General features: G+C 43.6%; 1 protein-coding gene across 1 annotated transcript in view; it reads right to left on the bottom strand.

Annotated features, from left to right (window-relative positions):
- Positions 1-26,209, bottom strand: part of TRIM33 (tripartite motif containing 33) — a 253,604-nt gene that overhangs the window by 14,532 nt on the left and 212,863 nt on the right. Inside the window, exons 16-17 of the mRNA XM_073613483.1 lie at positions 24,065-24,188; positions 22,608-22,682 (exon numbers count right to left, since the gene is read on the bottom strand). Coding sequence (XP_073469584.1) covers positions 22,608-22,682; positions 24,065-24,188 — 199 coding nt within the window. The remainder of the gene's footprint in view (positions 1-22,607; positions 22,683-24,064; positions 24,189-26,209) is intronic.

The raw sequence follows: 26,209 nt of genomic DNA, 5'->3' as shown, positions 1-26,209 counted from the left end.
CTTTATTTAAATGCTTCTTCTTTCTTCTATCTTCCTTCATCTTCTGGTTCTTCTGGTTCTTCTGGCTCTTCTGGTTCTTCCTCCGGCGTTCTCGTCCAGCATCTCCTCCGCGGCGTCTTCTGTCTTCTTCTCCTCGGGCCGCTCCGCACCCATGGCATGGGGGGGAGGCTCCCGCTCTTCTCTTCTTCTTTTCTTCTTCATTTTCTTCTCCGGGCCGCTCCGCAATCCATGCTGGCATGGAGGGAGGCTCCCGCTGTGTGACGGCGCTCCTCGTCTGACAGTTCTTAAATAAGGGGGGGCGGGGCCACCCGGTGACCCCGCCCCCTCTGACGCACGGTGACTTGACGGGACTTCCCTGTGGCATTCCCCGTGACGTCACAGGGAAGTCCCGTCAAGTCACCGTGCGTCAGAGGGGGGGCGGGGTCACCGGGTGGCCCCGCCCCCCCGTTATTTAAGAACTGTCAGACGAGGAGCGCCGTCACACAGCGGGAGCCTCCCTCCATGCCAGCATGGATTGCGGAGCGGCCCGGAGAAGAAAATGAAGAAGAGAAGAAAAGAAGAAGAGAAGAGCGGGAGCCTCCCCCCCATGCCATGGGTGCGGAGCGGCCCGAGGAGAAGAAGATAGAAGACGCCGCGGAGGAGATGCTGGACGAGAACGCCGGAGGAAGAACCAGAAGAGCCAGAAGAACCAGAAGATGAAGGAAGATAGAAGAAAGAAGAAGCATTTAAATAAAGGAATTGTCAAAAACTGTCTCTTGTCATTTTTAACATTTTTGACACTTTTTTCGTGAAATGGTAGGGGTACTTATGTACCCCCTTACCATTTCACACAGGGGGGGGGGGCGGGATCTGGGGGTCACCTTGTTAAAGGGGGCTTCCAGATTCCGATAAGCCCCCCCGCCCGCAGACCCCCACAACCACCGGCCAGGGTTGTGGGGATGAGGCCCTTGTCCTCATCAACATGGGGACAAGGTGTTTTGGGGGGCTACCCCAAAGCACCCTCCCAATGTTGAGGGCATGTGGCCTGGTACGGTTCAGGAGGGAGGGGGGGCCGCACTCTCGTCCCCCCCTCTTTTCCTGCGGCCTGCCAGGTTGCGTGCTCGGATAAGGGTCTGGTATGGATTTTTGGGGGGACCCCACGCCGTTTTTTTTTTTTTTTTGGCGCAGGGTTCCCCTTAAAATCCATACCAGACCTGAAGGGTCTGGTATGGAATTTAGGGGGAACCCCACGTCATTTTTTTTTTTAAATTTTGGCCGGGGTTCCCCTTAATATCCATACCAAACCTGAAGGGCCTGGTATGGAATTTAGGGGGACTCCCACGTCATTTTTTTTTTTAAATTTTGGTTCGGGGTTCCCCTTTGGGGAATTCCCATGCCGTTTTTATCAATGAACTTCTATGTGTATTGTCGGCAATGCAATAGCCGCGGGTAGTTTTAAATGAGTTTTTCCTTCAAAATGTCATTTTGCTGTCAGACTGTTCTAAACACAGGAAACATGCGCCCCTTTACAGGCACACTATAGACACCCCCCAGGTACGAAATTTAAAGGGATATTACACTTTTATTGATTGACTTTAAGCATTATTAAAATCACTGCTCCTGAAAAAACGGCCGTTTTTAAAACTTTTTTTTGCATTGATCCATGTCCCCTGGGGCAGGACCCAGGTCCCCAAACACTTTTTATGACAATAACTTGCATATTAGCCTTTAAAATTAGCACTTTTGATTTCTCCCATAGACTTTTAAAGGGTGTTCCGCGGCATTCGAATTTGCCGCGAACACCCCAAATTGTTCGGTGAACTTGCGAACAGCCAATGTTCGAGTCGAACATGAGTTCGACTCGAACTCGAAGCTCATCCCTACTGCTGAGTTTGCCGATTCTTTCATATAAACAAGTAGAGAGATTATCTGCTCACTCAGCTGTCAAAAGAAAGCATCCAGGCAGTCTGCCAAGTTTAGAACTTGAAACATTGTAACTAACTTCCTTCTTAGATCAAAGACTTCTGTGTAAACAAATAACTCGGCAATCTGCCAAGTTTTAAACAACGTGTACATGCAGGTTAGCACAATTTTTTTTGTTTTATTGTGAAAGATGATGTTACGCCGTGAGAATCGTGATCTAGCCTCTAAGCAAAAAAATTGTGATTCTCATTTTAGCCAGAATCGTGCAGCTCTAGTTCCTACTAGCTGGAACAATGATCTGTCTTCTCCTCTAGTCAGTTCCTTCCCCCTACAGTTAGAACACACATTGAGGGAACACAATTAACCCCTTGATCGCCCGCTAGTATTAACCCCTTCCCTGTCAGTGACATTTACACAGTAATCAGTGCATTTTTATAGCACTGATCACTGTATAAATGTCAATGGTCCCAAAAATGCGTCAAAAGTGTTCGGTCTGTCAGCTACAATGTCGCAGTCACGATAAAAATTGCAGATCACCGCCATTACTGGTGTAAAAAAAAAAAAAAACACTTTCCCATAGTTTGTAGACGCTATAACTTTTGCGCAAACCAATCAATACACGCTTATTGCGATTTTTATAATCACAAATATGTAGAATATATATTGACCAAAACTGAAGAAATTTGATTTTTAAAAATATTTTTGCGGATATATTTTAAAGCAAAAAATATATTTTTTTTCCAAAATTGTCACTTTTTTGTTATAAAGCAAAAAATAAAAAAACGCAGAGGTGATCAAATACCACCAAAAAAAAGCTCTATTTGTCGGAAAAAAAGGACGTCAACTTTGTTTGGGTACAGTGTCGCATGACCGCGCAATTGTCAGTTAAATGACACAGTGTCATATCGCAAAAAATGGCCGGGTCAGGAAAGGGCTAAATTCTTCCGGTGGCGGAAGTGGTTAAGGACCGAGCCTTGTTTTGAGACTTGCTGTTTAAAGTTAGAATCAATTTTTTTGCTAGAAAATTACTTAGAATCCCTGAACATTATATATATTTAGACACCCTAGAGAATAAAATGGTGGTCACTGCAATATTATGTCACACCGTATTTGCGCAGCAGTCTTACAAGCGCAATTTTTTTATTAGGGAAAAAAATACACTTTAAAAAAGTAAAAAAAAATAAAAAAACAGTAAAGTTAGCCCAATTTTTTTCTATATTGTAAAAGATCATGTTACGCTGAGTAAATTGATAACAAACATGTCACGCTTTTGGAATGGCGACTAATTTGGCACTTAATCTGCATTGGCGACGTTTAAAAATTTTCTACAGGTTACCAGTTTTGAGTTAAAGAGGAGGTCTAGTGCTAGAATTATTGTGGCGATACCTCCGAGTGGTTTGAACACAGTTTTTATATACGGGCGCAACTTAAGTATGCGCTCGCTTCTGCACGCAAACTCGGCGGGACACTTTAAAAAAAAAAAACAAAAAAAAACAAAAAAAACTTTTTTTTTCCCTTTTATTTTTACACTGTCCATTGAAAAAAAAAAATTGGGTCACTTTTATTCCTATTACAAGAAATGTAAATATCCCCTGTAATAGGAAAAAAAAAAAAAAGCATGACAGGACAGGACCTTAAATATAAGATCTGAGGTCAAAAAGTCCTCAGATCTCATAATTAAACTAAAATGCAATAAAAAATAAACAAACGTCATAAAAAAAAAAAAATTTCCCTTTAGGAGCATTGGGCGGAAGTGACGTTTGATGTCGCTTCCGCCCTCTAATACTATGGAGCTGAGTGGGGGCCATCTTTCCCTCACTCTGCATCCGGGCAGTGAGGGGGATGGACGTGATAATCTCTGCTGCGACTGGCAAGACCGGTAAGCGGTGGAGACGACCGGAGCACGGCAGGAGGGGGGCCCTATTCCGCCACCGATTAAAGTGATATTGCTATGAATTTGCCACAGAGACCACTTTTATACCTTAGATTACCACGCGCGATTCCTGAAAATACCGGGGTTATGGCAGCTAGCTAGCTGCTGCCATAACCCCGGTATTCAGCGTCAAAATACCGACGTACGGGTATGTTAATTTGCGTGAAGTGGTTAATATTGCTAATTTTCGTCATCATTGCAGTAGAGTTGCACAATTTTGGCTAAAATGAGAAACACATTTTTTTGCTCAGAATAAAGATCACGATTCTCGCGGCGTAACATCTTTCACATTATACAAAAATTGGGCTAACTTTACCATTTCGTTTTTTAATTCATTAAAGTGCATTTAAAAAAAAAAAATGCATTTGAAAGACTGCTGCACAAATACAGTGTAACATAAAATATTGCAACAACCACCATTTTATTCTCTAGGGTCTCTGCTAAAAAAATAAATATATATAAATTTATATATATCGTATTTTTCGGACTATAAGATGCACTTTTTCCCCCCAGAAATATACAGAAGAGAGGCTAAAGAGCGGGGACATAATTCAAAACCCCCCGTGGGCGCCGGGGGAGACAGAAAACAGGCCACTATGGGCCTGATGGAGGAGGGAGAATTGCCAGTTGTCCCTCGGGGAGCCCGGCACCATAGCGGCAGAGAAACGCAGGGCTGGTGACTGACAGGAGTGGCCGAAGGGGTGAAGGCAGGAGTCGGTTCCCAGGAACAACGGCTGGGGAGGAGGAGGGCGGACCGAGGACAGGAGGAATAGGTAGGCCGCTGGGATAACATCAGGTAAGGCAATGGTCACTCTGCAGTTTCTATGGTAATGGTCACTGCATTTCATGGGCACTGGAAAATATTTTAGTACGCCATTTTGTTCAGAATATTTTTTTTTCTTGTTTTCAACCTCTAAAATCTAGGTGCGTCTTATGGTCAGGTGCGTCTTATGGAGTGAAAAATACGGTTTATAATATACAGTTTATAATTTATAATGTAATGTTTGGGGGTTCTGAGTAATTTTCTAGCAATAAATATTGATTTCAACTTGTAAGCAGCAAGTGCCAGAAAAAGGTTTAGTCTTTAAAGTGGTGTTCCGGCCGAAATTATACTTTTTACATAAAAATACCCCTATAATACACAAGCTTAATGTATTCTAGTAAAGTTAGTCTGTAAACTAAGGTCTGTTTTGTTAGTTTATAGCAGGAGTTTGTTATTTTATAAACTTACAGCAGGCAGTGGCCATCTTAAGTGTGGGCATCTGAAGCCAGACTGTATTTCTTCCTGGATCTCGCACATGCTCAGTGCAGCACAAGCAGTGTAATAGGTTTCAGGTCAGGTTTCCATAGCAACGGCAGTGTCAGAGGAAGTTGCCGCCCCTTCCCAGAAGGCATTGTAAACAGGAAATGATGCGATGGGCCGCGGCCAGGGAGGAGGAAGTGAAAAATGAATACAGCAGATATACAGTAAGTGCTGAGAAAAAAAATTAAAAATATCCAATTCGTTTAGAGTGCACAGTTTAGTGAGGGATGCTGAAGAGTTGTAAAAGTGGGTGGAACTCCACTTTAAGTGGTTAAACTTCCCTCATCTACAGGCAGACGTTAATTCCTTTGGTCTAAGGCCTCATGTACACTGCTGCTGGTAAACTGAGTCAGAGGCAGTTGGCCGCTTTTTCAGCTGCCCCTGAACTCATTCAATGTTATGTGTGCATGTACACAGGTTCGTTTAATGTTGTTTTTAGGCAGTTGAGTTTAGAGGTCTTTTTTGGAAAGCAAAAAAATTAGTTCAGACGTTGATTTTAGAGGCATTTCAAGCGCCAAACGCTTCTAAATGCGGCTAAACACGGTAACTCGCGTTTAGTTTACAGGCGTTTTTCATTTTTGGCTATTCTGAAAAAAGAACAAAACTTTTTTTTCTTCAAACGCTTCTAAATGCAAACGCGGAATGTAAACGCGGCAAAAGGAACGTTTTAAACATGGGTTACTGTCTGTCAAGTTAAATCGTTCAGGCAAGGTTGTAAAAACGTCCTGTGTACATTAAGCCTAAGAAGAAATGTTACTTTGTTTATACTTATCCACTATGTTGTGATAAAACTTGGCAGGCTGCCTGGATTTTTTTTTTTGTCGCTAGCTGTGAGAACTTTTGATTAATGATTAATACTGCAGCTCTACATTGCTGTGTTTTTACATGTTTCCAGTTCACCTTTAGCCATCATCAAAATGTGTTTAAATGATGTCCTGCAATTTTCTTGTTCCACCATGAGTCTACCTCTACAATCTGCCATTTTTGTCCTTGTATTTCAGCCATTTTGTTGTAACCGTAGTCTTCTTCTTTAGCCTGTTTTTAACAGCAATTGCGCATGCACGTAATTCTGGGTTGCTCAGTATCCACGCGCACATATATCACATCACATTATGATGCTGAAAAACACACTGCACATGCGCAGATTTCCAGGATCCCCGGAGCCCATGGCAGATGCGCAAACCGGGAATTTTAAATTGATTTTAGACCACAATCAGTACAAATTCACTCCACCACAACCACTCTGCTTACCCTCCAGATGAAGCCACGAGGATAGTAGAGGTAGAGCCTGGGGGCTATTGTGAGACTTGCTGGATTTTCATACATGCTGTATTTTTTCTTAATAAAATGTGAGTTTAATGTATTAAGCTGGGGTGGTGAGGTTTCATCCAGCTTAACACCTGATACTGCACTATTGGAAGAGCTGCTGGTGAGCATTACGGAGCCACCATTAACCACTTAAAGACCAGCCTCGTTTTGGATTTTAGGTGTTTACATTTTTAAAACAGTTTTTTTTGCTAGAAAATTACTTAGAACCCCCAAACATTATATATTGTTTTTTTTCTAACACCCTAGAGAATAAAATGGCTGTCATTGCAATACTTTTTTTGCACCGCATTTGCGCAGCGGTCTTATACGCGCACTTTTTTTTTTGGAAAAAATTCACTTTTTTGAATAAAAATATGACAACAGTAAAGTTAGCCCAATTTTTTTTTATATTGTGAAATACAATGTTACGCCAAGTAAATTGATACCCAACATGTCACACTTCAAAATTGCGCCCGCTTGTGGAATGGCGTCAAACTTTTACCCTTAAAAATCTCCATAGGCGACGTTTAAAAAAATTCTACAGGTTGCATGTTTTGCGTTATAGGAGAGGTCTAGGGCTAGAATTATTGCTCTCGCTCTACCGTTCGCGGCGACACCTCACATGTGTGGTTTGACCACCGTTTTCATATGCAGGCGCTACTAACGTATGCGTTTGCTTCTGCGCGCAAGCTCATCGGGACAGGGCGCTTTAAAAAAAAAAAATTTTTTTTTATTATTTTACTTTATTTTATTTTTTCACTGTTTAAAAAAGAGAAATGTAAACATCCCTTGTAATATAAAAAAAGTATGACAGGACCTCTTAAATATGACATCTGGGGCCAAAAAGACCTCAGATCTCATATTTAGACATTAATGCAAAAAAAAAAAAAAAAAAAAAAAAAAGTTGTTTAAAAAAAAAAATGACAAAAAAAAAAAAAGTGCCTTTAAGAGAAGTGGGCGGAGCTGACGTCATGACGTCGCTCCAGCCATCCTATGGTATGGAGATGGGTGGGGGCCATCTTAGCCTCACTCGTCTCCATACTGAGGAAGGGAAAGGACCCGATTGCCGCTACCGACGGCTCCGGTAAGCGGTGGAGGGCGCGGGAGATCGGTGGGAGGGGGGGTGGCACCTCTCCCACCGCCGATAACGGTGATCTCGCGGCGCACCCGCCGCAGAGACCACCATTATCGTGTACAGAACCGCCGGCCTTAAAGATGGATACCTCGGTTGTGGCACAAGCTGCTGCCGTTACCGAGATATCCATCTTTAAAGTAATGACGTATATATACAGTGGCCGGTCGGTAAGTGGTTAAAGGAGATGTACACAGTGTGCAGAGTGTGTTTGACACCTGTAGGGTCTTTACAGGAGCCACGAGAGATCAATGCGGAGCCACTCGCTGATGAGAATCACTGAGTTATGAGCATGTTTGACCCAATTAGGGTCGATGGAGATGAGCTTCCACTGCACCTGGTGAAGGGAGCACTAGTCACGGATTATTGTTTTGTTTGTGAAGCTCAATTTTCACAGTGAAATTTGAAGTTTATAAGAAGACATAGTTTTCATGTAATTATTGTTATTTTCATTCACATGGACTTTTTATTATTATTCATCCAGCATTATTTGCCCAAGATATTTTTGTTTATGTATTCACACTGACACCATATTATCCAACAGTGGATTCAGTTTTGTTTTTTTAGCCTTAAGCAGCGCTAATCACACTTCCATCACTTATAGCCCTTTCATTGTTTTGTGAGAACACCCAGGTGATAGCAGCAGCTGCTTTATTTTCAATTATGTTTGACATAATTTTGTGTTATTTTTTTTTTTTTTAATTCTATATTTTATTTTTTCAAACACACATTCCAATTTGCAGAGTATAACTTAGCACATTGTGATTCAGTTATTAAAAAAATCCCCAAATACAAAAATTTCCCTACGGCATTATTTAGGTTCTCTCGCCCCCCCCCATAATGACCCATCCTGCTCTCCGAGCGCATATCCGTACTCCCTGGTGCAGACCAGAAGAGACCCTGAATTCCATTTTTTATTAAATTTCTCCACCTTACCCTGTGTAATCGCAATGCCTTTTTCCATGGCGTATATATATCTGCTACTTTTTTTTAACCATAGTGAGATCGAGGGGGGTGATTCTTACTTCCAAACGGCCGGGATACAGGCCTTTGCTGCATTCAAAAGATGGGCCACCAGAGAATTCCGATATGTACACTTTGAGAGGTCCGAAAGCTGAAGATGATATCTTGCTGGGTCGGACCCCGGATCATACTCTGTTAATTGTCTTACAGTATCTCGTACTTTAGATCAGAAATCTAACTTTCGACATGACCAAAAGATGTGGAGCATATTACCCTCTGATTCTCCACATCGCCAGCATTTATTTGTCCGTTCTGGATACATTTTTTGTAGTAATGATGGAACTTTATACCACCTTGTAAGAATTTTGTAGCATAACTCTTGGTATTTGCTGGCAGTTGAGGAGTAATGAGCAAAGTGTAAAATATAGCTCCTTTGCTCTTTGGAGAGTGTAATGTCCAGATCTCTTTCCCATTTCTAAAGAAATCTTGGGAGTCTTCAGGGGATCTATTAATATTTTATATACCTCAGATACTCCATGTGCAGAAGGCTCTTCCAAAAGGCATACATTTCCTAATGGTGTATTTAAGCGGTCTGATCTTTCCCCCCTATTAAGGGAGGTTAGGAAATGTGTAAGCTGTTGCATCCGCCATGGATCCAGTGGCGGACAGAACAGCGATTGCATTTCCAACCTTGTCTTCAACCTTGATGCTTCAAGAAAATCCCCTAATCGAAATCTGCCATGGCGCATAATTTGCTTAAAACGGCTGTCTGTGTAGCCATAGGGAAATAGTGGATTTCCCAACACAGGATGGAGCCGAGTGATTTCCCCCTCAAATCTTGAGAAAAAAGTGGCTCTGTTGGATTACTTTTAAAGTTGCCCCTATCAAGGGGTGATGTCTTAAAGTTATAAGAGTTTTAAGTTGTAGCCATGGCAGACATCGAAGAGGAATCTCCGTACATGATTGTTCAATCGCTATCCAGGTTTTGTGTCCCTAGTCTCTGCACCAAGCAAGTACCCTAGCAAGGCATACTGCTTTGTAGTATCTTATCGGGTCGGGAAAAGCCATACCTCCTCTAGCCTTTGGCATAGCCAGTAAATTGAAAGATAGACGCGGATGCTTTTTTGCCCAAATAAATTTAATAAAAATACTACATATTGATTTCAGAAAGGACTCCGGGATAGCTATTGGCAGAGTCTGAAGGAGGTATAGTAACCTTGGAAGAATATTCATTTTAATTATGGCATTCCTACCCATCCATGTATAGGGGCCTTTATTCCATCTTTCCAAATCAGATGAAAATTCCTGTATTAACGGTGGAAAATTAGCTTGGAAGACTTTGTCTATTGAGGAAGTCAATTTGACTCCTAGATATGTCAGAGATGAAGCTACCCAGGGGAAGGAAAACGGCGATTGAAGAGCCTGTGCTCGTGTTGTTGGCAACGTAATGTTTAATTTCTCTGATTTTTGAGTATTAATTTTAAAATTAGAGATTAAGCTATAGCGATCAAACTCATTTACAAGGTTTGGTAACGTGGTTTCTGGTGAGGTGATGAAAAACAATAGGTCGTCTGCATACGCCGCAGTTTTGTGCTCAGTTTTGTCGATTGAGCAACCCTGTATATCGATATTTTGTCGAACATGTCGCAGAAATGGTTCGAGGGTTAATATGAATATCATTGGGGACAAAGAGCATCCCTGTCTAGTACCGTTGCTCGTGTTAAAGTATGAGAAGGTTACCTCATTAATTCTTACCGCCGCAGATGGAACAGAGTATATAGCCTCTATTCATTTACCAAATGCTTTCCCAACTCCAATATGGGTCAACGTCTCCTTCAGAAATGTCCAATCCACCCTGTCAAAGGCTTTCTCAGCATCAGACAATAGCAGACATAGTGGTATTTTACGAGAATGAGCCAGATGAATAATATCTAAAGCCCTAGTGGTATTATCTTTGGCCTCTTTGGTAGGCATAAAGCCTACCTGATTAGGGTGGATGACAGTCTGAAGGAGAGGTTGTAATCTTGTGTTATTTATTCACTTACCACTAGGTGGCAGCGCACAACTTAGTGGTTTAGTTTTGCACGCTGTCCTGCTTAAGATGACAGGTCAAAAAGGACCTCAGGAAGGAGGCTCTAGGCCTTTAACGTGACCCTTTTTTCCTTGTGTAAGACCCAAAAAGTATTTTAACAGGACAAAGTCACCAGTTCAAAGACACGCCTCGCAGAGATTAATGGCAACAAGAACACAATGGTGTGAGTGTTGAAAAGGGAACATTCCTAAAGGTTTCAAAAGGCAGTTATAGAAGTGCAAATCCCACACAGATACTGGTGGGCATACAGGGGAAGCCACATGAAAAAAACCTCAATACAAATGTCTTAAAGAGCGAGTGGCTAACAGTCCTTGAAACAAGGTCGCAAGAGCTGATAACTTACCAGAATAGTACTGAGGGCCATTTGTTGATTCAGATCTGATTAAAAATTATTTTTCCCATGGGGCATTTTCTTGGCCACAAGTATCTATCCTTGCACTAAAGCAAAGTATGCCTTCAATGTGCGATGGTGGGACCTTGCATGAAGTGGACTTCCAGGCTTTCAACATCATGAAATCACCAAGTTGGGGAGGCCCCTTCAACTCAAGACCTGGGCTTCAACAACCAAGCCATTAAATACCAATAACTGAAGCAGTATAGTAAACAGGTCTTTGGAACAGAAGATTCAGTCAATCTGGAACAGCACACAGTCTGAACTGGTGTATATGGTATTATGACCCAGAGTTATGAGGATATTACCACATACATCATGGCCAGTTAGGAGCCAAAGGATCACCAAAATGCTCTCCATCTTGATCCTGCAAAGGAAGGAGTTTCTGGGAAGGAAAAGTGTAGATTACATTGTACTAATCCCACAGAGCCACCAGAGAATCCTCTGCTTCCAAAGGATACCTGGAGAAAAACCTGTCCAGTTTAATCTAGGGGCCATAAAGGTCCACAGCATCCCCTGATTTGTGCCATAAGTTCTGGAAAACTTCTATGCGTAGGGACCATTCACTCTGGTTCATACAATGTGGGCGGAGGTAGTCTACCTGCCAATTTTCTATGCGGGAAATGTTAAATGCAGATAAGACTGGAATGTGAAGTTCTGCCCAGGACACAGCCCTATTTCTCATGCTGTGGCAAGACTTCTGGTTCCACATGGATTAAATTCTAGATTGTTGATCGGTGTTGAGATTCCTCCAGTGACCATGTCCCCTTCACTGATGAGGCGTCTAGGACTCCTATTAGGCCGATGCCCACTGTGATTATCTTTCAGGAGATCGGAAGGAAGGCTTTCCCCAATTCCAGAGCTGAATTCCTGAGCCACCAAGCCTAAGGCAACCTGATCCTTGTCAGGAAAATAAGTTTGTTCAGAAACAAAATGGATTTGTCCCTATGTCACGCCAATCAGCCATGGTTTGAGTTAATACGAATGTCTCCTTTACTAATTTGTAATGGCACCCAACAGGGTTGTCCTTTGTCTCACTGATTATTGTATTTATCCTCAATCCTCTTTTGCAGCATGTCCACAAACACCTCAACATTACTGGTCTCAGAGCCCATGGTTACCATCAAGTTGATGATTACGCGGATGACTTACTCTTTTATACATCAAATCCAATTGTTTCTCTCCCATCACTTTTATGAGAACTGAGGACATTTGGAAATGTATCAAACCTTCAAAAATCTGAGGCCTTGGAAGGCAACTTGTCAGAGGATACAGTAAGAGCCTCGAGTCCTACCTTTCCCTTCAGGTGGGCCCCTCAGGTGTTGAAATATCTGGGGACCTACATTCCTGCTGACTTGTCTAAGAATTGAAGTTGATGTAAACCAGAGAAAAAAAAATGAAGACTTCTATCTGGTACAGTAAAGGATGTCATGTCATCTATGCCAAGTCTTTCCACGAACAGTTAATCCAGCTCTGAGCAATCATCTTTTTTCAGTAAGAAAAAAAAAAAAAAAAAAAAAAAAAAAAAATTGGATTTTTTAAAACAGCTTACCTGTAAAATCCTTTTCTTTCGAAGGACATCACGGGACACAGAGCCACAGTAATTACTGATGGGTTATATAGGTATCACTGGTGATTGGACACTGGCACACCCTATCAGGAAGTTCAACCCCCTATATAATCCCTCCCCCTTGCAGGGATACCTCAGTTTTGTAGCCAAGCAATATAGTGTATTAGAAGAGGGGCGGGACCTCTGTGTCCCGTGATGTCCTTCGAAAGAAAAGGATTTTACAGGTAAGCTGTTTTAAAAAATCCTATTTTCTTTCTCGAACATCACGGGACACAGAGCCACAGTAATTACTGATGGGATGTCCCAGAGCAATGCTACCTGAGGGGGGGGGAAGCACGACCAAGTAGGGTGCAATCAGACCTGAGGACCCTGTACCGCTGCCTGGAGCACACTACGCCCAAAGGCGATATCCTCATGCCTTCTCACATCCACCTGATAGAATCTGGTGAATGTATGAACTGAAGACCAGGTTGCGGCCTTGCAGATTTGAGCCATAGAGGCCTGGTGATGCACTGCCCAAGAAGCACCAATAGCCCTTGTGGAATGTGCCCTGATCTGAAACGGAGGAATCTTCTGTTTCAAACCGTAAGCTTGAATGATCAACTGTCGAATCCATTTAGAAATGGTAGCTTTTGACGCTGCCTGTCCTCTATTGGGACCCTCTGGCAGCACAAACAAATCATCCGTCTTGCGGATCTGAGCAGTTGCCCCTAGATAGGCCTTAACTGCTCTTACTACATCCAACGAATGTAGAGATCTCTCTTCCGGAGAACAGGGATCTGGAAAAAAGGAAGGTAGAACAATGTATTGGTTTAAATGAAAATCAGAAACCACCTTCGGTAAAAAAACTAGGATGAGGGCGTAGTACCACTCTATCCTTGTGTATAATCAAATAAGGCTCCTTACAGGAAAGAGCTGCTAATTCTGATACTCTTCTAGCAGAAGAGATGGCCACCAGAAAAATTAATTTCCTTGTCAACAAGACCAAAGGAATCTGACTTATTGGTTCAAAAGGCTGTTTCTGTAACACAGCCAGGACCAAATTCAAGTCCCAGGGGTTTAGGGGCGCTTTAACCGGAGGATTAAGACGCATCACCCCCTGCATAAAGTTTCGGACCAAAGAATTCGAAGCAAGTGGCCGCTGAAATAATACTGATAAAGCAGAGACCTGGCCCTTGATGGTACTCAAGGCCAGCTTCATCTCTAATCCCATCTGTAGAAAATCAAGGATTCTACCTATGACATATTTCCTGGGATGCCAACCTCTGGATTCACACCAGGTTATATAAGCCTTCCAGACTCTGATAAATCATCCTGGAAGCTGGCTTCCTTGCATTAATCAAGGTAGATATGACAGGACCTGAGAGCCCACGACTCTTCAGAACGTGGGTCTCAATAGCGAACCGTCAAATTTAGCGTTTGTAAGGCAGGATGGAACACTGGACCTTGAGATAACAGGTCTGGGCGTTCCGGTAGTGTCCACGGGGAACCTACCGTCATCCTTACTATTTCTGCATACCAAGTCCTTCTGGGCCAAGCGGGGGCCACCAGAAGTACCGACTTCCTTTCCTGCCTGATCCTGCAAAGGAGTCGTGGTAGTAGCAGAATAGGCGGGAATGCGTAAATCAGTGAGAACCGATGCCACGGAATCACCAACGCATCCGTCCCGCATGCAAGAGGATCTTTTGTCCTTGCCACAAATCTGTCTATATTTTTGTTGAATCGGGATGCAAAGAGATCTACATCTGGAACCCCCCATCTTTGGCATATGGCCCAAAAGACGTCGGGATGCAGAGACCATTCCCCTGGAAGTAACTGCTGGCGACTTAGATAGTCCGCCTGCCAATTCTCTATTCCCGGGATGAAAACTGCCGATATGCATGGCACATGCATCTCTGCCCAGACTAAGATCTGGTTCACCTCTTTTTGAGCAGCTCGGCTCCGGGTGCCTCCCTGATGATTGACATAAGCCACTGCTGTGGCACTGTCGGACTGGATCCTGACCGGACAACCCTGTAGCCTGATAGTCCAGGCCTTTAGAGCTAGACGTATCGCCCGGATCTCCAGAATGTTGATGGGTAAGGTCCTCTCTGTCTTAGACCATACCCCTTGGACCGCAGCCTGTTCCAGAACTGCTCCCCAACCTGACAGACTGGCATCTGTTGTTACCACTGTCCAGGTAACCGGTAGAAAGGATTTCCCCTTCTGCAGGTTTTCGGGTATGAGCCACCAATTGAGGCTCTGACGCACCGCATGCGACAGGTGCATCGGAAAGTCTAATGCCTGAACCTTCTTGTTCCAGGTTGACAGAATACTGTGTTGCAGCATTCTTGAGTTAAACTGAGCATAGGGAACTGCTTCGAATGAAGACACCATCTTCCCTAGTAGCCTCATACAAAGGCGGACTGAGGGACCCTTCTTGGTCCTTACTGTCAGAATCAGCTCTCTCAAAGCAGTGATCTTTGCCTGGGGTAGAAATATTTTCTCCTGGCTTGTATCTATAATCAGACCTAAATACTCCAGTCTTCTTACTGGTTTTAGGAAAGACTTTTCTAAGTTGAGGATCCAACCCAGGTGTTCTAGATACCTGACCGTGGTCCTCAAGTTTCCATTCAAAGAGGCTACCGACCGGTCTATCAAGAGCAGGTCGTCTAGGTATGCTATGACAGCTATACCCTGAGCCCTTAATCTGGCCAGAGGAGGAGCCAAGATCTTTGTGAACACTCGAGGTGCAGCGGCTATCCCGAAAGGCAGAGCCACAAACTGGAAATGGCGCCCTCCTACCTCGAAGCGCAGAAACTTCTGATGAGCAGGAAAAATGGGCACATGCAGATATGCATCTCTGATGTCTATTGATGCCAGAAATTCTCCTCCCTGCAGGGTGGGAACTACTGTTCGAATTGATTCCATGCGGAAGGATTGAATCCTTAGGAATCGGTTCAGATCCCTTAAGTCCAGAATGGGCCCCGACATCTCCATTTGGCTTTTGGACCGTAAAAAGGTTGGAATAGAAGCCCAATCCCTGGTCCTTTGCGGGAACTACCATAATGACCTCCTGCGACAAAAGTCGCTCTAACGCTAGAAGGAGCGACTGCTTCTTCTCTGGGTCTCTGGGAACATTTGATCTGAGGAACCGAGGAGAGGGGAATTCCTGAAACTCCAGCTTGTACCCTAAGGTTACCGTGGAGATTACCCATCTGTCCTGGAAGTCCTCCTGCCAGAGCTCTGAGAACTGTCGCAGTCTTCCCCCCACTCGAGTGAGCGGGGGCGCCCCCTCGTGCAGAGGTCTTAGTGTTTTGCCTAGTAGGCTTCTTTCCCCAGGACTTCTTTTGTCCCTGGGGTTGACTCTTGTCTCTGGACCCCGATGGAGGCAGCCGTCGAGACTGCCTGGAGGCTGAAGCCCCCAGCGCTGGGGAAAGAGTCCGTTTGAAAGAGGGACGCTTACTCTTCTTCTTGACAGGTAAGAGAGTGCTTTTCCCACAAGAGATTCTCTTGATATAGTTATCCAAGTCCTCTCCAAACAACCTTGCACCACGAAATGGAAACCCAGCCAGTAGCTTCTTACATGGTGCTTCGGCTGACCAATTTTTCAACCAAAGGATTCTACGTATATGCACCAACCCCAGTGAAAGACGGGAGGTTTACACGATAGAATCTCTAATGGCGTCAACCACAAAGCATAAGGCCGCTGGAAGGTTAGCAAACCCCTGGGCCTGCTGTTCAGGTAATACTTTGATGACCTGCTTAACATGGTCTCTTAAGTATTGACAGACTCCAATCGCTGCTACTGCAGGTTGGGCCACTGATCCTGCTAAGGAGAAAACATCCTTCAATAGGGATTCCATCCTTTTATCTACAGGATCCCTGAGCATCTGAGCATTGTCTACAGGACAAGTCAGGCTATTATTTACGGAGGAAATGGCGGCATCAATAGCCGGTATTCCCCACATTTTAATAAACTTTTCTTCCATCGGATAAAGTGTTGAAAACTTTCTCGGCGGAAAAAAACGTTTGTCTGGGTGATCCCACTCAGAATAAATGAGCTTTTCAAGTAAAGTATGAACAGGAAAAGCATGTGCTGCTTGGAAAGGTTTCAGTGACCCCAAAGCAGAAGAGGATTCTTTAGCAGTTTCAGGTATGGGCAACTTAAATGTGGAGCGGACCAATCCAGTGAGGATCTGCACTAAGACTTTCTCCTCTTGGGAAGTCGCAGAGGGTCCCTCTCAACCTGATTCCTCCGAAGAGGAATCATCCGTCCCATCCTGAACCTCTGAAAGGGATTCATCTCCTTTATCCCAGAGCTCCTCTGTCTGAGGGTCTTGGGGAACAGAGGAAAGCCTAGTGCGTTTTCTTCCACTGAGTGAAGCCGTAATCACGGCCATTAATCTTTCCTCTAGACCATTAATGGTTGAGGAAAAAACCTCTTGTGTAATATATACAGGGGCTGAAGTGCCAAAAGCAGGTGTAGCCCCTGACCCCGATGGCTCTCCCTGGCTAGCCGTCCCTGGCCCATCTTTAGGGGGGGGGGATGCTGCCGACAGGGGGCCCTCAGAACCTGAACGAGATCCCCTAGTGTCTCTGGTTCCTGGGGTGCTTGAACCTCTTCTACCCATAGTGCAAAGCAACAAGGTGTGAGGTATACAAATGAACACTGCCCGCTGAGCGATGTAGTCTGGCTAAAAGCCTTGCTACCCAATGCTCAGTCTGGTATTACTTCAGTAAATGCTGCCTAGGAGAACGCCTGTGTCCCACCTTACATGTGACCGTCAGCTCTGTGTCTCTCAGAAGGCTGAGTGCACCTGTACAGAGTGCCTTTAATAGTCTGCAGCTGGCCTGAGTGGGAGTCTAAGCACCTGTGCTGACGTCCCGCCCCCTCCTCTACCGCCCCCCCCCCTCGAGTTTAGAAAAAAACGAGCGCTTCCCGCTCTGTCGACTCTCCTGTCATGCTTCTGGAGAAAGGCTGGGGATGGGGGGGGGGAGGGAGGGAGGCTGGTAACAAGATCTGCCTGAACGGCTATCTTCAGAGATGGTGGCCATTAGGCCGCAGAGCCCGGGTGGTATCACCACTTTCTAGACCCCTGTGGCCCCTCTCTAGCCTGGGGGGGAACATTCAAACATGAGAAATCCCCCTTTCCATCTTACCTGTTTGCAGCCTGCTTGAGACGCTGGGACATAATCAGCGATGAAAACACCTTAGACAGACAGTCAGCATGTGCAGGTTTGTGCTCTTGGCAGCCCCCGGTGGTCACAATAGGCATAGCATGCATTTACCTTAAAGGAGAAAAGCCACTAGAACTCAAAAATTCTGTGGAATCTCCTCTTACCTTATCCAGCCGCAGGGTGCTGTTTACACAGACCCAATCTTCACCTCTCACGGTGGGCTCCGTTTGAAAAAAACGTCAGAGACTGGGGCCCCCTACGAATAGGGGGATCCAACAGTTCTGGGACCGTAAAGCACCTCGCCAGAAATTAGGAAGTTTAAAGCCATTTTCTGATCTGCGGGGTCCAGCTCTCTAAAGAGAAGCATTACGGGTAAAACCTCGTTTCTTCGGACACGAGGCCCGGGTACCATTCAATTCGGCCATGAAAAGACACTTTGAATGGATCCGGTTCGCCTGGCTTGCCCCAGTATAGGATCTTAGGATATTCCCTTTGGAGCTCAGCACAGGACATCTTTACACTTCCATCACCTAAGACACTGGCGTAAAAACTGAGGTATCCCTGCAAGGGGGAGGGATTATATAGGGGGTTGAACTTCCTGATAGGGTGTGCCAGTGTCCAATCACCAGTGATACCTATATAACCCATCAGTAATTACTGTGGCTCTGTGTCCCGTGATGTTCGAGAAAGAAAACACCACAGATAAATGTGTGCCTTCTTCCCCCATGCTGTGAGTTACAGCTTGTTTCCTTATCTCATGCACAAGCAGTCCCAGCTTCACATCCCCCTCCTTTCTTCTAACAGTGTATAGCACATGCGCAGGAGTGACAGGGGGCCCTGAGCGTGCTCTGTTTCTACTGTGTGCGCACTGTCACTGAACAAGCACGAGGTTCGTCCTCGCAAAGCTGCCTAGCCAAGGGGAGTGTAGAGGTGGGCGGGGAGTCTGGTGATGTCACAACTCACAGAGCGCCAGATAATAGACACCCATTGATTCCGGAGATTTGTGAGGCTCATTGTGCAGAAGGAGGTGACATTTCACAGGTAAGGATACATGCAGGAAGCATGTATACACATGTAGATTAGTAAAATAGTTTTGTAATGAGTGGTGGGTTTACATCCACTTTAAGCTAAAATTTCTCCTGATTTTACAAATGATCCATAAAGATTTGCTTTCTTGGAAAATGATAGCATTATCCTGGTTGATGTGGGTGTCCAAGGCAGCTCCAAACAAACATTTACACTCGAAGGGTGTAAGCAGCAAACACTTTTCTTATACCTGCTCCTCAGACCAACATTTCAACCAAAGAGTTCACTGCATATTTCCTGATGGACTCACACAGGAAAGATGACGGGAGACATCAATTAAGCCATCTACACAGTAAGCGCTCCACAAACAGAGGATTAGTGTGGAGTAAAGCTGGATCCTTTGCCATGAACTCATTCCCCTAATGGGAAAACAAGGTTTTGAGGATCATTTCAAATGTCTATTAGATCCTAACCACTGGCACATCTTGTACTGGGATCGTCTGAGCTTTATTAATTTGGGGCACTGCTAGATCAACTGCAGGAGCAGTGTTGCTAAAGCGGACCTTGAGTCTATCTATCCATCTATTACATCTTCTGCCTTTGTTGTTTTAACTTTGGATAGTAATTTTTATTCCTGCCAGTAAATACCTTATACAGCCCACTTCCTGTTTGTCTAGTAAAAAGCCTAGGCTTTTGACATCATGCACAGCTCCCTCACTCTCCTGAGAGTTTGCCAGGAAGGGAGGGGGGTGAGTCATAAGAGGACCAATGAGAGCTGCAGGGCTGCAGAGCTGAAGGCATGCCTCTGTGTAAATCCAGGAAGTGAACAGGCAGCAGCTTTAGCTGTCCACAGTTAAAATGGATGCAGCCGGACTCTGTGGAGGGAGATTTCTGCAGCATATCTGGCAAGTACAAAATCACAGTATATATAAAATATGCAACTTGGTTGGAGGGAAGCTTCAGAATAGCAAAGATGTTTTTATTACAAATTATGTGAGCAGACTGCAGTTCCTCTTTAAGGAAGGCCTCTCTAATGGTACTGGACTTTTGTCAGCTTACAGGCCTTCTGGGAAAAGCCTGTAAAATGAGAAAAGTTTTAATAGTAGCTAGCAGCACTAGTAGAAACTACTGCAGTTCCATCTTTAAGTTGACGCGCACTGTCAATAAAAGCCAATATAGTCTTCTCTAAGCCTTGAAGTTATTGCAGCTGCCAGCAACTCCTCAGTCAAGCATTTATAGGAGTCTTCATTAGATACTGTAACCGAAGGCTCAGAAGTTGCTATGGCTGCAGGCAAATCAAGTGATTCTGCAGTAGAATGTTAGGGTACACCTATGTTCCTTTTGGTTATGGTCCACAATTAAAATTGCAATTTGGGCCATAAAATGTTGCATAACTACGGTGAAATCACCCCGGGTCAAAAATGAGAGGACCAAACCTGATGAAACCAAGGACTCAGAGGAATTTAAGGACTTAATGGAGGAGTGGTTAACGTTCCAAGCTGTTTCAAAGGAAACACTGAGGACCTCTTCCAGAACCAATGTTAAAACTGAGTCTGAGACCTAATTGAGCACAACAGCTACTCTTGAGTTTGGGATCTGACATGTGGCACCTGAATTGAGAATAACTTCACTTTAATATAAGGAAAAAAACGTAAACATTTAGGAACTGATTGCTTGAAACAGGGGAGGTTAAAATGGGCAGAGGTAGCCAGGTCACTGTAGGCAGCATAGAGGACTACCCAAAGTTAAACTGTCTTCTGCGTTGCTGAATGGCGGGAAACTAGAGCATTGAGTGTGCACACATTCAACACCACACATAGTGATGCAGCCCGCAATTCCTCAGCAACAAAGTAGCTCCTGGTGCTCAGCCCATATGACCAAATAAATGAGCCTTCAGAGACTGGGTCAGTCCAGAGGCTCTAGAACTGGATAGCTCTCTGTGGCTAACAGCACACAGAGGTCTAGAAAGTGCCACAAGCAGAGCTCAGTGCCCAAGGTCACATTCCAAGGAGGACTTGCAATTGTTAAGTCTAGTGAGGCCTTCCAAATCTAATGCTGAGAAATTGCTCATCTGGAAAGCTGTACAAGTCTTAGCCCAGCTCAAGCTGTGTTTACATAAGGCCTTGTCTGAAGAAAAAGAAAATGGCTAGTAAAATTGATAAATTCCAGTAGAGAAAATCTTCCATACTGCAAGGACACTGGCATTTCCAGCATGCCTTCTGTTAGGCATGAGTCTCCAAATCCTCCTGTAGTATAACCCAATTATCGCTGAATCCTGTGTACATCAGTGAAGAACTTGTTTTTAGCAAAATGCTCAAGAACGAAAATGAAAGGAAATCCTCATTTTAATTAAAAAAAAAAACGTATATGATACAAGCTTGTAGAGGCAAGGTTCCTATCAGAATATGTAAAGTCAGGCAGCAATATCACAAACATAAAAATAAAAAGTTTGGCATGTGCGTCGACCAACAAATAAAAAGGTACAGGCTTTGAGATGGAGTATACTGCAGGTCTGCAATTGGGGAGTATATCTATGGCTGCGTCACAGAGCTGCTTAAGATAATATGATACTGCAATGATCAATGGAATGCACTGTAAAACATAGGTAAAGTTTATGTGGGGAATAAATCATCCTTATGGCACCAAAACGATTGGGCCTCAGTGATATATGAAATATGATTGGTCTATATGGCAATAGCTGCAAACAGAGTGGGAGTTTTATAGGAAGATGGCATGCCAGCAAAGGCAGTGTTATGCGTTGGGCAATCATCTGCTGGGAAACCTTGGTCCTGTCATTCAAGTGGGAAGTTACTTTGACACCAACTAAACAGTGTTGCTGACAAAGCACACCCCTTCATGGAAACTGTATTCCCTAAATGGTAATGGCTTTTTTAGTAGGGTGCCACACTGCAAAAATGGTTCAAGAATGGTTTGACTAATAAAAATAAGTCTGATCACTTCGCAAAAGGATCTGCTACTGACGGCTTAGTGCCGAATACCACAGCATACCTTCAGAGGTTTAGTGGTGTCCCTACCTTGACTGGTCAGGGCTGTTTTGGCACCAAAAGGGGGACCTACTCATTAGGTGGGTGGTCATAAAGTTATGGCTGTTTGGTGTATAATAAGATGCACTAACCATACCCCACAGCAATGACAGATTTTAAAAATCCATTGGCATGCATATTTTTGAAAGATCAATTAGCTGTTCCTATATTTGCTTCACACCCCGACGTTAATATTGCTTTGATTGCAAATGAATAGTTGACAAGTTAGAAGAAAATTCCCTTTTATTTTACTTTATGTTCACAATACCTTTTACGTTTTGATTTTTTGTTTTCAAAAGTGTGCACAATAAAGCTTACAGTTGCCTCAAGATGTGTACAGCAATGTTTCTCAACTCCAGTCTTCAAGTACCCCCCAACAGGTCATCTTTTCAGGCTTTCCAATATTTTGCACAGGTGATTTGATCAGTTTCATTGGCTTAGTAATCACCACAGCAGTTTCATCTGAGGGAAATCCTGAAAACATGACCTATCAGGGGTACTTGAGGACTGGAGTTGAGAAACATTGGTGTACACAGTACCAAAGCTGTTATCCACAAATACCAAGACTTCAAACAAAACTCTTCTGTAGTGGCACTTTGTCATCATCACTTCTGGTTTTCAAACTAACAGTGCCATGGAAACCAATTGCTCTCCCTAACTTAATTCAAGCCAAAGAAAGCCGTGTACACCAAGCAGTGCCTACACTACATACAGAAACAAATGGCATGCATTTAAAAAAAAAAAAACAAAAAAAAAAAAAAACTTATTAAAACACTGACTTACAGTTAGTGGGACTGGCTCTTGAAACTCAATGCTCAGTTCGTGGCAGTAGAGATACAGGAGAAGCCGTTCACATTTCTAAAACAAAAAAAAAAAAACACAAAAAAAGAAAAAAAAAAAAAAAAACAAACTTTCAAGGGGAATGAAAACCAAACTATCACATCTAAAGCGAATAGTTCTGACTAAGGGTGAACGTTAAAGCATAACTAAACCCAATTGTATTCCTTTATTTTCAACTGGTGTTTGACCAATAGCACACCACCTGTCTTAGAGTGGCTACATTCACGCTTCTCACAGTATCTATGGAAGACCAATGTAGCCACCCTTGGACAGCAGCATTGTCAATCAGGAGAGAGAGTAAAGTTAGATGGACTAGTGGATTAAGATGTAGTTTATCCAAGTGACTCACAAGTTGAAGTCCAATGTCAACAAATGAGTTTTTAGCAGGTACAGCAATAGCTTTTTCCCTTTTGGGATACAAGTTTTATACAAATGAAAAGTGGACCATTGTAAGCAATCCCTACAGTGCTAAATTATTTGTTTCAACCCTCTAACTACCACCTTTGCTGGACAGCTTTGCCTGTTAAACTTCTGGCCAAATGACCAGTGGGGATGAGCTCAGGTGTTGATTCTAGTCCGAATCTACCTGAGCTATCCCGCAGAAAGCTGTCACGATGCCACTACCACCCTCCTCCCCCTCCTGCACATATACCCGCCCTTTATATGTGTGGTTTTGGGGCAGGAAATGTCTTGGCAATACCTAATTGGCAGGGCACGGTGACAGCTTCCTGGCAGGATAGCTTAGATGGGTTCAAACTAGAATCGGAACATATCTGAGCTCATCCTTAATCACAAGGTAATAAACTACGTTACAGGGGGACTTGGAAAACCAAAGTCTGCTTGTGCTAATGCTAGTGACAGACTATCATATGTCATTTTGGCCATAGTTACACTTTAATTCAGCTATCAGGTTCTGTTTAAATACAGAATAGAAGCTACAGCTGGAATTTTTGGGTCAACCAGCTACTCGGATCTAATGAAATGTTCCGCCATGCCCAAGTACCTATATGTGGCTGTACTGATTGAATGGATTTAACCATCCTGACATCAAGACAGGGGTCCAATTTTTTGCGCCTCCTTGCACCATGGTACATCTGTCTAATGGGTAGCAAGCTTTGAAAGTGCTCTCCAGCCCCAAGTATTTTCATGCTTTACATATAAACAAATTCCAAGGCGAACGTTCAGTTGAGATAAGGGAAAACCCTGATTTCATTATTTTAGGGTACCTGTTCTGGAAAGGGATTAAGTGCATCTGTTTCCCAACAGCCCCTAATATTTTTCGAACAACTATTTTTAACAGGTGTAGGAAAACTTGTCTAACTGTATTCTGAGAAAAGAAAATGGGTTTAAGTGGAATACTGTATATGCTGTATAAGTTGCAGGCACAACTTCACACGTACCATTTGGTCCAAAGGATTTAAACCTTGTACAGTCTTCCCTTTTTTACTGTGCTGTGAATTGTCACAATCATATTCAACCTCTGGCTTGTTCAGATCTCTGCAAAATGTGCAGATCCACTCACCACTGATGATGAAAGAAAAAAAAAAAAGACATTTTTTGTAGAAGAAACCTTTGTAATGTTTTTTTTTTTTTAAACAGTATGCTGATTGCAGTATAGTTATATTAGAAATATAGATTCTATATTTTGTTCTTATTTCATAAATGTAACAATTAAAATGTAACGAGTTTAAACACCAGACATAAAATGATAATTATAAATGGCTCACAATAAGAAGAAAACCCAAAATTTCAGATTTTTTGTACTTATTAAGGATGAGATCCAGCGTTTTCACACACCCCATCAGGAAGTCAGCACGGCACTGCGCTAATCACAGGCAGTGAGACATTTTCCTGATATCTGGCTGCAGAGATCGGGAAATGTCTCACTGCCTTTGATTAGCGCAGCGCCGTCTTCCTGGCGGGCTCTGCACCTGGAGTGTGCAAACACGCCGGAGCTCATGAGGCCAATGGGGGGCACAGGAATTCATATATAGTGATGGTATACTACCAACAGGAGGTCTGGACACTGGCAAACAAAAATTATAGGCCAACCTCTGTATAAACCTCTCCTCACTTGGCATGCCTCTATTTGGTGAACAAGTATTAAAGGCAAAGCAAAAAGACAAAGGAGGTGTGGAAGTCATGTCCCTCAATAGATGGAAAAAAAATGATTTTAGTACAAAAACGTCTTATTCCATTGTCCATTGGTGGACACAAAAATCGAGATACAGTCAAGATTACTAAAAAGCAGTCAAACTACGGGGTGGGCAACAGTAAATGACAGGACCTCAAGGAATAAAACTGTCTGTACGTCAGAACCACCTGAAGGAACAGCGCCCAAATCTGAAGCAGTTAAGACCCCTTGCAAGATGAGAAACTGACAATCACCAGAAGCCACCTAAGGTTCTACCTGATGATCAAGTCCAAGTCAATGAAGATTACCACTAGTGGGGCATGACTTTATCCAAAGGAAAACTAAGCCTGAATCAGTGAGGTGAGAGGCTGTAAAACAGCCCACCAAAACAAGTAGAACATAACTACCCAACGAGGGAAGACAGACCACAAACATGATTGGATCTACAGAATAAAATACTGGTGTAAGTCCCCAGTAGAACAGGTCTTTGGACCTCAGACAAACCCAGGTTTGCAAAAACCGTTCTCTCAGAGATAGACCCCTGAGACAAAAATGGCGACAGGTCCCATAGACCCAGCTTTTTCAAGAGTCAGTAGAGGACTTTGCCGCGCATTGTACTAGGGCGAACTCAAACCTCTGTGGGCTGTGTACCTGAATACAGTTTTAAACTTCTGAAAGGACATGGAAATCACTGTGGATATGAACCCACTTGATGGAGCAGAGGAAGACTCCGATAAGGACAACAATGGGGATACCAGGTTCTAGAATACAGGTGTCTTTTCTGGGGATATCAAATTAAACACCTTCAGAGCCACTAGATGAGAATGGGCAGAGTTCCCTGGTGGCAGTGGGACTGTTCTGTGTCTTAGCCAAGAGAGGTTTCTTCCACACAGGTGGTAATGCAATTAAGCAAAGTATGAGGCAAGCTGACTGATACCAACAAACCTAAGCAGTTGGTGTTGAGGAAGGTGTAGGCCTGGTCACTGTAGGTGGAGAGTAAAAAAAAAAAAAAAAAAAAAAAAGTTGAGTTCCAGGTACTGCTTCAGTAGCAGCAGAATGGAGCTTTCTGTAGGCTAAATGGTGGAAAATAGTGTGTCACTCCACCCTGAAAATGAAACTAACACTATGTCCCTCAACCAAGATCTTTGCTGTGGTAAACTAAATAAATCTTCAGGAGATAGGTCACATTTAGACCTCTGTACCGTGAAAGCACTCCACAGATAAAACCAGTACACTCAGGTCTGCAAAACACAATGAAGATTGGGAAATAAGGAAAAAGGTGAGCAACCTCCTAGGACAGGACACCAACAAAAAACTGACATGCTGGGTAGAGAAGGGGTTATTATGGAGGTTGGCCTACATTTTTTCTGTTTGCCAGTGTTCATGCCTCCTGCTGGGGGCAGTATAACAT

This window comes from Aquarana catesbeiana, linkage group LG02 (genome assembly GCF_042186555.1).
Source record: "Aquarana catesbeiana isolate 2022-GZ linkage group LG02, ASM4218655v1, whole genome shotgun sequence".
Taxonomy (NCBI): Eukaryota; Metazoa; Chordata; class Amphibia; order Anura; family Ranidae; genus Aquarana; species Aquarana catesbeiana.
Note: the sequence above shows the minus strand (reverse complement) of the source record. Positions and strands in the feature narration are given on the sequence as shown.